The sequence below is a fragment of the Sprattus sprattus genome (assembly GCF_963457725.1).
Source record: "Sprattus sprattus genome assembly, chromosome: 19".
NCBI classification, from domain to species: domain Eukaryota; kingdom Metazoa; phylum Chordata; class Actinopteri; order Clupeiformes; family Clupeidae; genus Sprattus; species Sprattus sprattus.
Window position 1 is genome coordinate 9,940,895 of NC_137917.1, and position 16,160 is coordinate 9,957,054.

General features: G+C 40.9%; 1 protein-coding gene across 1 annotated transcript; it reads left to right on the forward strand.

Moving 5' to 3' along the window:
- Positions 1-307: 307 nt before the first annotated feature.
- nt5c3a (5'-nucleotidase, cytosolic IIIA) lies at positions 308-15,106 on the forward strand. Its single transcript, XM_080857612.1, has 9 exons — positions 308-511; positions 7,914-8,012; positions 8,329-8,398; positions 8,523-8,569; positions 8,706-8,791; positions 9,127-9,216; positions 9,808-9,970; positions 11,391-11,591; positions 13,911-15,106. The coding sequence occupies exons 1-9, from the start codon at positions 374-376 to the stop codon at positions 14,010-14,012; spliced, it is 996 nt and encodes a 331-aa protein (XP_080713738.1). The 5' UTR covers positions 308-373; the 3' UTR covers positions 14,013-15,106.
- The last annotated feature ends 1,054 nt before the right edge of the window (positions 15,107-16,160 follow it).

Consider the following 16,160-nt stretch of genomic DNA (forward strand, 5'->3'; position numbering starts at 1 on the left):
TGCATACGGTAGACACTTCCGTTTTGTTTGTGTACGTTTCCATGGTAGCGGTAGGGTACGTACCATTTACCTAAGTAACTTTAACTGAGGGATAATAAAACAGCTGAGCATGTTATTAGTGTTGGCGATGAAATGAAAAACTTTCTAAATCGTAAAATAATTATTATCTGCACAGACATCCAAGCATCACACACTAATTTGCTGTTATCTTTAATGAAAAAAAGAAATCCCTTTTGGGAGACTTAATGGTACCGCCAGAGGAAAACGTAGGCGCGCGTAGAGTTCATTTCGCCACTGAGCCAGCATGAAGATGGGAGGGACCATGTTGACATGAACGGAGCCGGTTGTCGCTTGGTTTAAGGAAACAAGTAACATGGATAAAAACGCCATGGTCAAAGTTGGGGCCGTGGCTAGCGCCAGTATGTGTGCTCTGTTTGGTGGTGTTGTTTTGGCGCAATACATTGTTACCAGGAAGAACCGAGCTGGAAAGAAAACGAAGATAATCGAAATGGTGGGTTCAATCATGTTCATTTCTCTCACGTTACTAGTGCGCAGCCGCGGACTTTCGTAAAAATAGCAGCGTTTAGAGGTCAAGCTCATGAAGATTCATGTGGTCACTTCTGTGAAATGACAACGCAATTGTGTTGTCAAGTGAGAATGCTTGTGCTTCGTCTCGTCTGTAGAAAGATCGACGAGTTTGTCCCACCTGGAATGTTTAGTATCACGAGGCTTCTAACTACCCCCAGACAGTCCTCAGTTATGCAAGATATGCGACCCCCCTTTAATTTTGGCGGAGGCCAGTGTCGACCTAACCCAACAAGTTATACTGGAGACTACTGTCGCCCAAATCGTTGTTTACCTTAATAGACACGTCTATGGATTTTGCCATAATCACGTTTACACACGCGGTATTTTCATTTGAAGCGAGGAACTGTCAGAAAGCTAGTGGGAGGGTATTTGTTTCTATAACGTTAATGCCCAATGCCCTAAGACAAGCGCATAAGACAGTAAAGTTACGTGAAAGGTTGTTTCAAGCCTTGGTTGTCTGAGCCATGACACGGCCTAACAAAGATAAAACTAACCTTAAGGTTTAAAATAACTAGAGGGTTATCGCCACAGTTACCCAATTCATATTCAACTTTACATCAGATGTGCCTGCCTGGAAAAACGTTCATGCGAACGGCTCGGGCTGCTAGGGCCCCCAGTTATCACTCCTTGCGTCACTCGACGTCATCACTTAAAACATGAACAAGCAGGCATTGTTGGACATCACATCACAATACGACAATTTAGAAAGGTAAATGAACCGATCAACACAGCCTTTTTTTTTTATTATTATTATTTTTTTTTTTTAAAGTTCTCCAATATGTTTAGTTGTGCAAAGTTTAAAACATGGAGTAGAACATAGTATTTTGATTGCTTAATTCTCGTGATGCTTTAAAGTGATTAAGGACTATAAATGCCAACAAGAAAATGCATCCTTTACCTATGTGACTTCTGAACTTGAACCGCTAGATGGCAGTCACATACCCAAGTTTGATAGTTGTCTAACCATGGTCTTTTATTCAAAATGTATTGCCATTGCCATAGCTCTATTCGAAAAAATAACTCTGTAATATGTTTTACTTATGAGATCTGTTTGTTTGTACTAACCAGGTTAGTACCAGCCATAGGCATCCATGTTAGATATTTTGTGAAGATGGCACATCTTATTGAGTTGAACTAATTACATAATTCATTCCTTCAATTAGGCATGAATGGTATGATTACTATATACCTAGAAACACTTTAAATATCTTTTTGACAGCAATAACTCCTACACCTTAAAGGGAAATAAGTTAGCCTAATTTTCTGTCTGGTTTTCACTGGTTTAAATTAAGAGGTGTTTGCTTCTCGCATGTGTAAGGATAGGCCTATGTATTTACCAAAAATTGTTCTTGGCACAAAATAGGCCCTCAGGTCTTGGGCATACATTGAAGGAGCCTCTCCTCCCTGCTCAAGTTGGCTACCATGTAGACCCTGGAAAGAGGCTGAAGAGCTTACTTGCTCATATCTAATGTTATTATTATTATTATTCACTGTTCTCAGTATTAAATGCGCCAAAGGCACAGACACAAAAGGCTTCCCAGTGTCCCATGCTTGGTGTGTATGTCTTTGTAGCTACTCAGCTGCCCTTGTACATTTGGCGTACCAGCTGGTTGGTTAGGTTGAACACTTGGGTTGAGTCCTCACTTGACCATGTTTGAGTAGCAGCGATGACATTTCTACTCCCTACGCAGGGTTGACAGCTCAAGCCTTTTGCCCAACACCTCCGGATTAGAGAGGAAGGGTTCTGTTGAAATCGGAAATGGCTTTGGAGGCCCGTCTGTTTTCTGTAAACTTAGGCAAAAGACTTAAAGGTCTCCCTTGCAGTTATTGCTAATGTGCGTGCGTACATTGGCAGATATTTGCGCACCATTAAATGCATCATTTAAGGAGTTTCTGTCAGTTTCACTGGTCTGTTACAGTCAGTGCAAAGGCACTTTGGGGCAACTGCAAGGGATTAGACAGCACGTTAGTGTTATGTAATTGTTTAAATTATTGCAGCTGTAGTGCTTCAGGCTTTGGGCTTAATGTCACAAAAACCCTGCTACCATGTTAGCAAAACAGCCCTGCCAACCGATGTCTGTGCATGTGTCCTGGGAACTGCCCAGGGAGCAATAGAAAAATAAAACAATCTGACTTTATCAGCCTAATCTTTTGTTACAAGAGCTTATAGATTGTAAGGGTCTTTCCTTGCTGGAGTATTGCTGATTCTCGGCTTGAATTCTTTCTGGAGTGATGGTAATTTTCACTACAGACTTAGACACTCAGTCAGGCAATGGTGGGTAATCAGGAAACAAAGCTTTATTGTTGCATCTGCAGATGGAGAGAGTAGTAGTAAATGGAGTGGCTTCAGAAACAGATTCACCAGCGTCTGTCACTATGTCAGTAAAGTCTGAGCTTAAAGGGAAACCTCAGGTATTTCTAACCTGGGCCCTCCTTTTTTTTTTACCAGGTTGAGAATGAGAGGGTGGTAATCAATATGACACAGGAACAAAGGGCGAAATGCCACTCTATTCTGGGCAGTTTATATCATCAGGAACAGATGTGTCTTCAAAGAGAATGCAAAGGAATAACAGTCACACCAGACCTTGGATGCAGACACAAGGACACTAAACAGACACTAAGTGGGATGGTCAGACACCAAGTTGGAGGATGCGGTCCTACCAGCTTTCACACAGAGCTCACAAATGTAGTAAATTAAGACATGTTCGAACTAGAAGGGCACTCAGAGAGCGCAGACCTCAGCCAAGGCCACATTTCTTATCTCGCAATGTTAAAGAATGTGACAAATAATTCCTGGAGCCGCTCCAAAACATAATGGGTTCCTCCTTGGCCCATGCTACACACCTCCACCCAGTTTCACGAACATACGCCTGGTAGTTTTTGCGTAATAGTGCTGATGGACAAACAAAAAAGCAGTGAAAACATAACCTCCTTGGTTAGGTTAATCATTTCTGTTTGACTCTAATTCAGATTATAAATTGGTCATTCTGATGTTCAATTCTCTCAGGAGGGACTTGAAGGCACAATAGAAAAATAAAACATTGTAGCATCCAGCCCGTTTTTTTTTCCAGCTTGTTACGGGAATGTATAGATTGCGTTCTGCTTGTGTGAGAGTGTTGTTTTGTTGGAGTATTGCTGGTTTTTGCCTGGGTCTCTCTGCACACATCAGCATTGCTCACACAAGATAGTCAGGGAGGAATGTGCTTGGACGGGGTGCTCAAGTCCCAGCATGCTTTGCGTGCCATCCTGCATCCCACCCTGACGCAGCACACCCATGGAAGCCATGCCGTTGACCTACTTCTCCCTCAGCCTGAGATTGGGAAAACAAAAAAATGAACATAGGTTACATTATGTGTTTTTCCGAGTATGTGCAAAATGCTACTGACCCAAGCACCCTCAGCGCAGAGAAAGCCCCATGGATTTATTGTAAGAATGTGCACAGAGCATTTGGTGACCTTTTGACCTCTGGCATTCCATAGTCATGTCTATATTCTGTGCCTGTGTAGACACGGCAGTGTGTGGTGCTGGTCAGTCTTTTTTGTAATCTGTGTGGTCAGCGTTTGCATGTGAATCAATAGTTATAGGAGAGGGAGTGAGGGGACCAAACATGATCCATTTGTGGCTTCTCTAGGGGTTAAAGGTGAAGGGTTGTGGATGGTGCTGATTTTCATCTCCACAGGCTGTGTCCATCACCTTTCCTTCAATTACCTTGTTCTATTCCTTTCTCAAAAGAAAATTATTCATATGTGTGTGAGAGAGAGGGAGGGAGGGAGGGAGAGAGAGAGGGAAAGGGAAAGAGAAAGAGAAAGAGAGAGAGACACGATTTATTGCCCATGCCTTCGTAGCAGTTTCCCTGTAGGTGTGTATGTTGGTGTACTGTACAGTATGCGTGTAAGGCAACGTGTGTGTGTGTGTGTGTGTGTGTGTGTGTGTGTGTGTGTGTGTGTGTGTGTGTGTGTGTGTGTGTGTGTGTGTGTGTGTGTGTGTGTGTGTGTGTGTGTGTGTGTGTGTGTGTAAGTTTCTGTGTGTCTGAGGCCCCTTAGAAGGGGTGGGGGCCATGAAACTAATCTATTTTGGGTGACGCCCCCTGTGAGCCTGGGCTATATAAGCCTGAGCATGACAAACAAGTTTTTCTTCCGTCTTATTTTTTGACCAACGTCCTGAAGACTTAAAGGAGAGGTAAGGCCATAACTTTGGGCTGCAGACATAGGGAGTCACCCATTTCATGACCGTGTTTTTGCATGGTTTGGTTTATTTGTTGGTTACTAAATATGTGATGAATTAAGGTTATATTCTATGTTACTACATAGCTTATACTTCCAAGACATAAAGTTCATTGCAACTTTTACTTTTTAGCTTTGGACTGACATTATGGGCTGAGTTTTTGTAAGGGTGTTTCAAAGTGTGAGTGTGTTATTGTGTGTCTGTTTGTTAACGTGTATGGATCAATAGCAGTTATCCAACCTAAAGATGCGTTACATAAAAGGAGGGTGAGGCAGTTAAAACCGTAGAGGGGGAAGTGGGTCAACTCGGGGAGACCCTTCGAGGTCTTTAGTCTCATCTGATCCCACCCATCGCAGGGTTAGATCTGGGATCAAACAGGAATTGTATTGACTGTTTAATGATGTTTGTTGGGCTTTTGTATGTAGGGGGCAGCCATAAGTTTGTGGTTGTAAATTTCAGCCAGACATGTTTTGGCTCTGGGAAATAGAAACCATGACAGCTGTGACATGCATGTTCTGTTTATCAGGGACTATATTTCCGCTCACCCCCCCCACCCAAAATATCACAAACACACCCACACCCACACCCACACATACCCACACCCACACACACACAGGCTCTGTGTCAAGATTGTGCTTTCATTAGCAGCCTTAAAAAAATACAGTTCTGCTTACGCGGTGGTATGTCAGAGATGGGGGGAGATGGGGGTATTTTTAAGTCTGGTCTCTGTGGTCGTAGAGCAGGGATGTCCCTCGATGAGAATTTTTTTAAAGTTTGTGTTTTAAAGCTAAACTTTAGTTCCTTTCTTTAGTTTTACACCTTATGTTACTTAGGTCAACGTCTATTGTTGCTAAGCAGAACAGTTTGACCGTTTTTGATTGCAATAAAGTTGAATAAAGTGCTATGAAGCACGATCATGCTGCAGATTTTCAGTTGTAGCCTGTACTATGGCAGACGGGATTTGGATATTCTCTATTCATGTTGAATTCAGCTGACCCCCCTACATCCAAATGCCCACCTAAGGACGACATCCTGGTAAAAGTCAACCTGATTCGCGAGGCTGTTATTCTTCTGTTCGTTATATAGGTTACATTAAATGTCCATGATCGATTGTTATTGAAACATGCACCAGTTTTGAGTTTCAGACATTTTCAGACTTTTCAGACAATGAGCCAGCAAGAAAAAACTCCTAGTTGAAACCTGACTGTAATTATCAACTGAAGAGTTGAGAGTTTTTTTTATGTGTCCGCATGCCACGCCTTTATGTATTGTACAGATAGAGAGCCCACTTGGTCTAGTGTTATCGTATGAGTTAGCCTGGATCAAACATTGTCATGTACACGCTGAAAGCTCAAAGACATTTTCAAATCAATCATAGGATGTTAAAGCAGATAACTACATTCTTAAGTTAGTATTTACGGGTGTAAGAAAATATTGATAGACTTGATTATCGCAATATTATGTAATATAGGCAAATTTGAATTCCTATGCACAGATTGCACAGAAAGTAATGTATGATGTTGGATGTTACAGGGACTGTGTTCAATGCAAATACAGATCACAACTTTTTTTTTTATGTTATGCATTTAGTTTTGTGTTCTTTATACTATGACAGCTTTCCTAGAATTAGATTTAGCTGTATTGTAATACACCTCAATATATTTAATCATAACTCCGTGTCATCGACGCATTGCCAGATTGTTGCCGATACACGGCCCTATTCGCATTTAGTTATTTTTGCATGTTTTGTTAGTTTTGTTACAGAATTTTAGCATCTGTGCTCAAACTAAGTATAGAATGTATCCTGAATGTACTGAATCCTCTGGCCTCGCACGTACAGCTGAATCACATCTGGGGGATACAGTGACTTGCAAAAGTTTGGGCACCCCCTGGTCAAAATGTCAGTTACTGTGAATAGTTTAGTGAGTAGAAGATGAACTGATCTCCAAAAGGCACAAACTTGAAGATGAAGGAAAGTTTTCTATCATTTTAAGCACGATTATTTGTTTTATTTTAGTTTTATTCAATTTTAGAGTGAAAAAAAAGGAAAGGAGCACTATGCAAAAGTTAAGTTACTTAATTAGCTTGTTTAGAGTTGGAAAGACCAGGTGATTCAAATCTCAAAGCTTTATAAATACTCTTGATTCCTCAAACCGGTTTCTATCATCCCATGTTGCAATGTTTTTGAATGCAGATGAGAAATTCTGAAAAGATACTGTCTCAATCGCGAGGGGAATAATTATGGAGTCCAAATAAAAATAAACTTGCGCCTGTCTACACAAAACGTTGCATCATACAGAGGCATTTAGCATTTTGTGAAAAGACTGTCTGTGGGCAGCGCATTCCATGATTATTTAATATGTAGCCCATGTCAAATATTTACATATTTATTTATCTTTGCAGTAGACTATGAAGCAACTGCCGCTCAAACTTGTTACTCCTCAACCAATCAAGGTCATTGCAAGCAAACTTGTGCATGACATTTGACAGCCTCCATAGCAACAGTCTTTCTCTAAGCTTAGGAGTTATCCGGTCTCACCTGCGTCATAATGCTGAATTCTAGAATGAGAACAGTACTCTACCTCTGCTGAGCTGCAGTCATGCTGCTGCGCTTTTGAAGTACTGGAGAGTCAGACTCCTGTCTTCAGGGGAAAGAGCAGCGGTTAACAGTGACACTGCCACTGCCACTTTTCCACTTATAGCCTCTATCTAGCCTCTGGCTTTTAAGGATCCCTGTTACATAAGATGACAGCTGTTGCTACTCTTCAGCTTCAGAAATAAGTTTGTGTGTGTGTGTTTGTGTGTATAAGGGACTCAGCTGGCAAGTTGTGGAGGACAAATGGCTTGTGTTTTGCCTTCCTTTCTCCAAGTCATCTCCTGTCAATATTCAGTGCCGCTCACTATATTAAATAAACATCAAAGCTTTAACAAGGTCTCATGAAACTGATTCAGAATGTGTGGGGCACAAAATGGGGTTTCCATAGACTGTTAATATAGCATTAATATGATTTAATTAGCCAGTTATGATTCATTTTTATGTCACTTGCTGACATTATTTTAGCTGTGGAGGGGCCATTTCTAAATCTATCTCTTTCTCTCAGATGCCGGAGTTTGAGAAGAGCACGGTCCACATAAAGAACCCAGAGCGGGTTGAGCAGGTTATTTGCGACTTGATCAAAGGTGGTGCCCCCAAGCTGCAGGTAAGGATGGGTTTGGACACATTCTCATGCAGTCACACCTCACACACTCTTGCTAGACGTTTGCCACATAAAGCTATAAATACTGGCGCATCATATGGAACTCTTTGGATATTCTTAAAAAGCTACTTTTTTGTTTAGATCCTTGTATTGTAGGACCAATCACTGGCAGCCGATGGTCACAACATAAGAGTTTTTCCAAAGTATTGGCTGTGAAAAATAGTGCATATAGGACTGTAATGTGTTGGTGTCAACTGATACTCTGGGTATGGCTGTCTTTTTCCAGCTTGCTAAAATGTTTCTATATTTTCTTTTCCAGGTCATCACAGATTTTGACATGACGTTAAGTAAATTTGCAGTCAATGGAAAACGCTGCCCGTCATGTCATAGTAAGTAAACCTACCCCAAGGTTTGGTTTGGTGTAACATGGTGTTGTTGCATTTCTGCTGAAAAATGTGATCCATTGAATAATTATATATTTCTCATAAAATTGTTCTTTCTTTGTTGTCATAGATATTATCGATAACTGCAGTCTTGTCACAGAGGATTGCCGTAAAAAGGTTTGCATCAGATTGAAAACGTTCATGAGCTACAGATAAAACATCGTGATTTACAGAGTTTCATGTTAAAAAATTACAAAAAACACTAACAACATCATCACTTATGACCTATTTATTAATGTTTATTTGTTCCTAGTTGCTGGAGCTGAAAAACACCTACTATCCTATTGAGATAGACCCCCACCTCACCACTGAGGAGAAGTACCCATTCATGGTCGAATGGTGAGCGCTTTCATACACTCTCACTTACTCTATGAACTCACTCATCGATCTGTACACACACACATTCACACACACACACACACATTCACACACACACACACACACACACACACACACACACACACACACACATTTTTCACATAAACAAGGACACACACACACATACCTACTCCTTTTGTCTGTCTTGTTATAGATGTAGACACACAAACACACACACTTGCAGACATCTGAACTGTTTAGCCCTCATTCCATCTCTACCCTCTCACACACCTGAACATACATGCTTGCATTAGAACACTGTTGTGTGACTGCCTGTGTTGTTGCTGTGCTTGCAGGTATTTTAAATCCCACACGTTACTAGTGGATCAGAGGCTTCAGAAGGACAAACTCCCAGAGGTTGTGAAAGAGTCCGACGCGTCTCTGAGGTAAGATCTCGCGCAGGGTCTAACAGAGATGAAATCCTGAAAGGAAATACATACTTGTTAAATCCTACGAATTGCCCCCCCCCCCCCTTGTGAAGTCTTGCACAATAGGGGGGTTATACATGTATGGGAAGACTCAACAGTACACATGGCAGACATAGTAAGGAGAGCCCTAGACTGACAAAACAAATGCTAATTATATTTATAGTCTATTGTCTATAGTCTATTGTTATTTTAGATTTGCTGAATAAGTAAATATAAATATGATGTTTATTGGTGGGTTGATACAGGCTTAAAGGGCGCAGTCTGGGATTCTGATCCAGTAGACTTTTGGTGAATTTCACAGCAGTTCCTCACAGTCTTCTAGCTGTCCATTCAGTTTGTGTGCTCAAAAAGACTTTAATGTCTTGGCTCTGTAAATGGAAAAGAAAGAAAGCTCGGAACAATCCATACATTTTTTCAGCCAATCAACACGTTGGTTCAGGTGCATTAAAGGGCGGGGTGTAATTTGATTGGCTGTCAAGATCAAATATCATCAACCTTTTCCAGAATCACACACAGTGCCTTTAACCAGCCCCCTGTTCATCCATCCAGGGAGGGCTATGAGCAGTTCTTTGACCGGCTCCTTCAGCACAACGTGCCCGTGTTCATCTTCTCCGCTGGCTTGGGCGACGTGTTGGAAGAGATAATTCACCAGGCAGGGGTCTACCATGCCAACGTCAAAGTGGTCTCCAACTTCATGGATTTTGATGAGAATGTAAGGGGAATAATAGGGCTGTTTATTGGCAAGAATCTGATGGGCATCATGATGTATTGATTACATTTTTTTTTAAATCTACACTGTGTGCACAATTATTAGGCAAGTGAGTATTTTGACCATATTCTAATTTTAATGCATATTTTCCAAGCTGCATAAACTTGAATGCTTATTGGATTTAAGCATATCAGGTGTTATGTATCTTTGTAATGAGGGAGGGTGTGGCCTAAGGAGATCAATACCCTATATCAAGGTGTGCATAATTATTAGGCAGCTTCTTTTCCTAAGGCAAAATGGGCCAAAAAAGAGATTTAACTGACTCTGAAAAGTCAAAAATTGTAAAAGTCTTTCTGAGGGATGCAGCACTCTTGAAATTGCTAAGATATGGGGGCGGGCACAGAGTTCACCTTCGACTCAGACTCCAGCAAGGTGGAGGGGGGGTACTGGTATGGGCTGGTATTATTAAAGATGAGCTAATTGGACCTTTCTGGGTTGAAATGAGTGAAATGGACTCAAAATCAACACTCCAACCCACTCAAGCAGTGGTACAGGACAAAGTCTGCATCTTTCAAAAAGACCATGATTTTTATGCAGGACAATGCTCCAGCGCATGCATCGAAGTACTCCACTGCGTGGCTAGCCAGTAAAGGCCTTAAAGATGAAAGAATAATACATGGCCCCCTTCCTCACCTGACCTAAACCCTATTGAGAACTTGTGGAGCCTTCTTGAGGTTATTGACATTTTGGATTGACCGAGAGCACTGTAGTTGTTCAATAATAAAATGAATCCTTAAAAATACAACTTGCCTAATAATTCTGCACACAGTGTAATTTAAGGAAACAGTCATAGTGTCAAACCCTAATGCTACTCCTGTCTCAGTTGAGTTTACGTTGTTACGTTGGGAGTGGAAGAGTGATGGATGGATTACATCACTGCAATGTAGTGCTTGGGGGGTTCCACACTCAAAACACAACATGAACCACTGTCTCCCACTAATCTTTGCATGTAAACTATAAACTAATAATCTGTTTTATTGGGAATCCAAATACCTGTATATTTTCTTACAGCCCTAAAGAATAACATTGAAGATGATGGAAGTTATACTAGGATACTGAGGATTTTTCAGCAATGACTTAAACACAGCAGTACCATAATATTAAGGGGGTTCAGCTTGTGTTCAACCTATACCGTTGTATGTTGATGCTTCTAACTACTGCTGCCTTTAACAATGCTGCTAAGGCTTAACCTGAGTCCATACATCGTGATCATTCTCTCTCAGATTGTCCACTTAGGAATTCCTCAAGCGTACATTTTTACACAAATGGTTACAGCCGGTTGTGTCTCCACACGTTTGTTACTCTCTGTAGCCTGTGTTCCTTTGCCCCAATGCTTAAACACTCAAACGATTTTGTGTGCCAGGGAATCATTAAGGGCTTCAAAGGAGAGCTCATCCACGTGTACAACAAACACGACGGAGCGCTCCGAAACACAGAGTACTTCAAGCAGCTGAAGGACAACTGCAACATCATTCTGATGGGCGACTCCCTTGGTGACCTGAACATGGCCGATGGTGTGCCCAATGTGGAGAATATTCTCAAGATCGGTTTCCTCAATGTCAAGGTAACCTCACAACTCATCAGTCAGAATCACTTCACCATACATTGATAGCGTTGTGGCTATTTCGTTATATATATATGAGATACATACAGTGCCACTTGAAAGTATGTGAACCCCTTGAGGACTTAAGCTTTTTCTGTTGTTTTACCATGATTTTTCATTTTTTTATCACCAATTTTCCATAGATGAAATGTCAGGTTTATGTTTATCATTTGCATGTACTTGTTTAGAGGAAATTGTTTGAGAAGCTGAAAAACTACTTGAAACATGGAATTAGTCCATTTCAAAAGTAAGTGAAGCCCCAGCTGAATTGATAAAGTCAAGCAGGTAACAGATTCAGTGAAACTTATTTGGGTGAATAATTAGTCAATTGAGCAAACCGATCATCTGAGACATCCTTAGGGAAAGGTTTGGGCCATACAGATTAAAAGAGAGAGGAAACCAACCACTACTGTAGTGCCAATTGGTGATGAAAAAAATGAAAAATCATGGTAAAACAACAGAAAACTCCTAAGTGGTCAAGGGGTTCACATACTTTAAAGTGGCACTGTATATACAGGTGCATCTCAATAAATTAGAATATCATCAAAAAGTTGATTTATTTCAGTAATTCTATTCAAAAAGTGAAACTCATATATTATATAGATTGTGTACACACAGACTGATCTATTTCAAGTGTTTGTTTCTTTTAATTTTGATTATTATAACTGACAGCTAATGAAAACCCAAAATTCAGTATCTCAGAAAATTAGAATATTGTGAAAAAGTTCAATATTGAAGACTCATGGTGTCACACTCTAATCATCTAATTAACTCAAAACACCGGCAAAGACTTCCTGAGCCTTTAAATGGTCTCTCAGTCTAGCTCAGTAGGCTACACAATCATGGGGAAGACTGCTGACTTGACAGTTGTCCAGAAGACGATCATTGACACCCTGCACAAGGAGGGTAAGACACAAAAGGTCATTGCTAAAGAAGCTGGCTGTTCACAGAGTGCTGTATCCAAGCACATTAATGGGAAGTTGAATGGAAGGTAGTGGTAGAAAATGTGGTAGAAAAAGGTGCACAAGCAACAGGGATAACGCAGCCTTGAGAGGATTGTGAAACAAAGCCCATTCAAGGGAGATTCACAAGGAGTGGACTGCAGCTGGAGTCAGTGCTTCAAGAGCCTACACACACAGACGTATCCAGGACATGGGCTTCAACTGTCACATTCCTGTGTCAAGCCACTCTTGAACCGGAGACGTCAGAGGCGTCTCACCTGGGCTATGGACAAAAAGGACTGCACAGTTGGTCAGTGGTCCAAAGTTCTCTTTTCAGATGAAAGTACATTTTGCATTTCATTTGGAAATCAAGGTCCCAGAGTCTGGAGGAAGAGAGGAGAGGCACAGGATCCAAGTTGCTTGAGGTCCAGTGTAAAGTTTCCACAGTGAATGATGGTTTGGGGTGCCATGTCATTTGCTGGTGTTAGTCCATTGTGTTTTCTCAGGTCCAAGGTCAGCACAGCCGTCTGTTTTAGAGCACTTCATGCTTCCCTCTGCTGACCATCCTATGGAGATGCGGATTTCATTTTCCATCAGGACTTGGCGCCTGCACCCACTTCCAAAGGTCCCAGTACCTGGTTTAAGGACCATGGTATCCCTGTGCTTGATTGGCCAGCAAACTCGCCTGACCTAAAACCCATAGATTCTATAGGGTATTGTGAAAAGGAAGATGCAAGATAATAGACCCAACAACGCAGAAGAGCTGAAGGCCACTATAAGAGCAACATGGTCTTCCATAACACCTCAGTAGTGCCACAGACTGATTGCCTTCATGCGACGCCGCATTGCTTCAGTAATTCATGCAAAGGGAGCCCAGACCAAGTATTGATTGCTGTACATGTTCATACTTTTCACTAGTCCAACATTTCTGTGTTAAAAATCCTTTTTTCTATTGGTCTTCAGTAATATTCTACTGAATTTGGGGTTTTCATTAGCTGTCGGTTATAATCATCAAATTTAAAAGAAATAATCACTTAAAATATATCAGTCTGTGTGTAATTAACCTATTTAAAAAAATGAGTTTCACTTTTTGAATAGAATTACTGAAATAAATCAACTTTTTGATGATGATATTCTAATATATTGAGATGCACCTGTATATGACGGAAATCATAAATAGGTTTAATTTGCAAACATGAAAGTGTTAAGCGATGTTTGCTCAATTTGTCTAAACATTGTTTACCCCACATAAAAAGTTCTGGAACCAGAAGTGTGGGTTTGTGTGTGTGTGTGTGTGTGTGTGCGTGCGTGCTCAGATAACCCTCTCATTGCCTTGCAGGTCGAGGAGTGCTTGGAGAAGTACATGGACTCCTACGATATTGTCCTGGTGAAGGACGAGACTCTAGAAGTGCCCAATTCCATCCTCCAAAGGATCCTGTAAACCAGTCAACCAGGCGCCCAGGTCTTCAGTCAAGGTGTTTTGTTCTTTTTTGTAACCCTTCATCAGTCAGATCTTTTGTAGACTTTGGCGCATTTACGGACCCATGGGGCGCCATATATCTGACCTTTGGGAAGCCATCAAACACCCCCCTCCACCTGTTCAAGAGTCCTCTGTTCTTCATTGGTTTTCACCCTGTTCCCTTTCTTTCTTTTTAAAGACAACTTTGCTCCTCCCAAATGAACTTTTTTTTTTTTTTTTTTTTAATGTTCAATATCCATGGCTTTCTAGTCTGTGTGTCTGTTTGGTGGTAATTGCTGGACTGAATAGCACAGTTAATGCACACAACACTATACAGACAGCCAAACTAAACCAAAATACATGTCTGTGAATCGACTTTGTTCAGTTTGCACATCGTTCTTGCTATTGCTATTGCTACCATCATTGGTTTTATTTTTATATTGTAATGTTATTATGGGGGTAGAACATATGCAGTAAAATAAGGGTTGTTTAAGGTATATAGAAATATCAAAGACCGTGCCCTGCATGTGTTTTACCACTAGAATCTTCCAATGTAGGAGGAGAGAAGAAATGAGTGCATTTAAACCAGATGTTGTTAAGTAGGAAGTGGTCGAGGGCACCTTCACATGCTTGCCGACCGACGTTCTCACATGGGTGTTAAAGTTAACCTCCTGTGAGGTATGATATTCTCTCCTGTATACGTTCTGTGATACTATTTCACGCATTCCCTCATATGTATGGGGAAATCGTAAAATGAAGACAAAGGCAATATGATGGCAATGTTAGTCATCCAGAAATCATGCTCAAGAGATTAATATCTTTGCTTTTGTTGTTCTTTCACTACATGCATTTTGTCTGTGTATGTCTGATACTTAATGATAATAATGCGCACTACCTCCAAAATGTTCACCTTTGGGGTGGAACTGTGTCTCTTTTTTTGATTTGCACTTTGCACTTATTGTAAAGTCCTGTTTGGATCCAGCATTTTAGTGTATGCTACCATAGCATGTTGCCTTTCTTTGAATGCATCTCATGTGAGGAGGTTAAATTGTCAATAAAAATATAGGAAACACTGACTGCCAGGGCTGTTTTTAGAATGTTTTGAAAAAGAGGTGCTTAACAAAACGTCCCCTCTTACCCTTACTCGTGATAAGATCGGAAGTACCTTAAATAGCCTGCAGATGGCAGCGAAGTCCTTAGGAAGAAATACAGTAAGAAAGTTGGTGCTTCCCAAATAGTTTTGACGTGGCATATATATGTCGACTGGTATATATGCCATGCAAGTGTTTGGTATCGGCTCGTTGGTCTAGGGGTATGATTCTCGCTTAGGGTGCGAGAGGTCCCGGGTTCAAATCCCGGACGAGCCCTCCTATTACGCAAAATTGCAAATTAAAGAATAGCAATCTGAGAAATTCTTTAAGGCGTGGAATTTGACTCTTCGGCACAAGCCTCTTATCTATGATTGTAGATAAGCGACGCTGGTCACCCACAATATCCAGCCAGTCAGCATGTGAATTACAAAAAGCCCAAGAGTTAAGGAGCTACAGGCTTATTCATTAAAGCTGGGTCTGCTATTGAAATGCGTACAAATAATTATTGACAGATAATCATAAACAACGTCCTGTATCAGTTGAACATCATGAAGTAAACCAAACTGCTCGAAATATGTGGGAATAGCAGTGCACGCCTATTTCACAAATAGCAGACTTTATAAAACAATTTCCCTAAAGATTGTCATGTTACTCCAATGTTGTCCATTTCCACCACTAGAGAGAAGCGCAAGTGTTGCATTTAGTGAATTTGGTAGGCTGTTAAACTGACAGGATAGGAATGACAGCTAATTATCCAGATGGAATATACCACACGGAACACCTTGTTAACATGTCGTTAACATGCCCTGTATTTAATTCCTCGTTTTATATGGCGTAAGACTTACTGTAAAGAATATATTTATATTGGTCGGTTTTGATATATTAAATTAAATCTGCATTACGGCTCGTTGGTCTAGGGGTATGATTCTCGCTTAGGGTGCGAGAGGTCCCGGGTTCAAATCCCGGACGAGCCCTCCTTTTTGTCGTTGTAGCATTGGTCATTGTTAACAATTATCAGGATACGAGTTTGTTAGGTTGG

What these genes read in the sequence shown, in the direction of transcription:
- nt5c3a (XM_080857612.1), top strand. Translation starts at nt 374, where the DNA reads ATGGATAAAAACGCCATGGTCAAAGTTGGGGCCGTGGCTAGCGCCAGT. An exon ending in ACGCTGCCCGTCATGTCATA is followed by an intron (nt 8,399 to 8,522) that starts GTAAGTAAACCT and finishes TTGTTGTCATAG; the next exon opens with ATATTATCGATAACTGCAGT. An exon ending in CAGAGGATTGCCGTAAAAAG is followed by an intron (nt 8,570 to 8,705) that starts GTTTGCATCAGA and finishes ATTTGTTCCTAG; the next exon opens with TTGCTGGAGCTGAAAAACAC.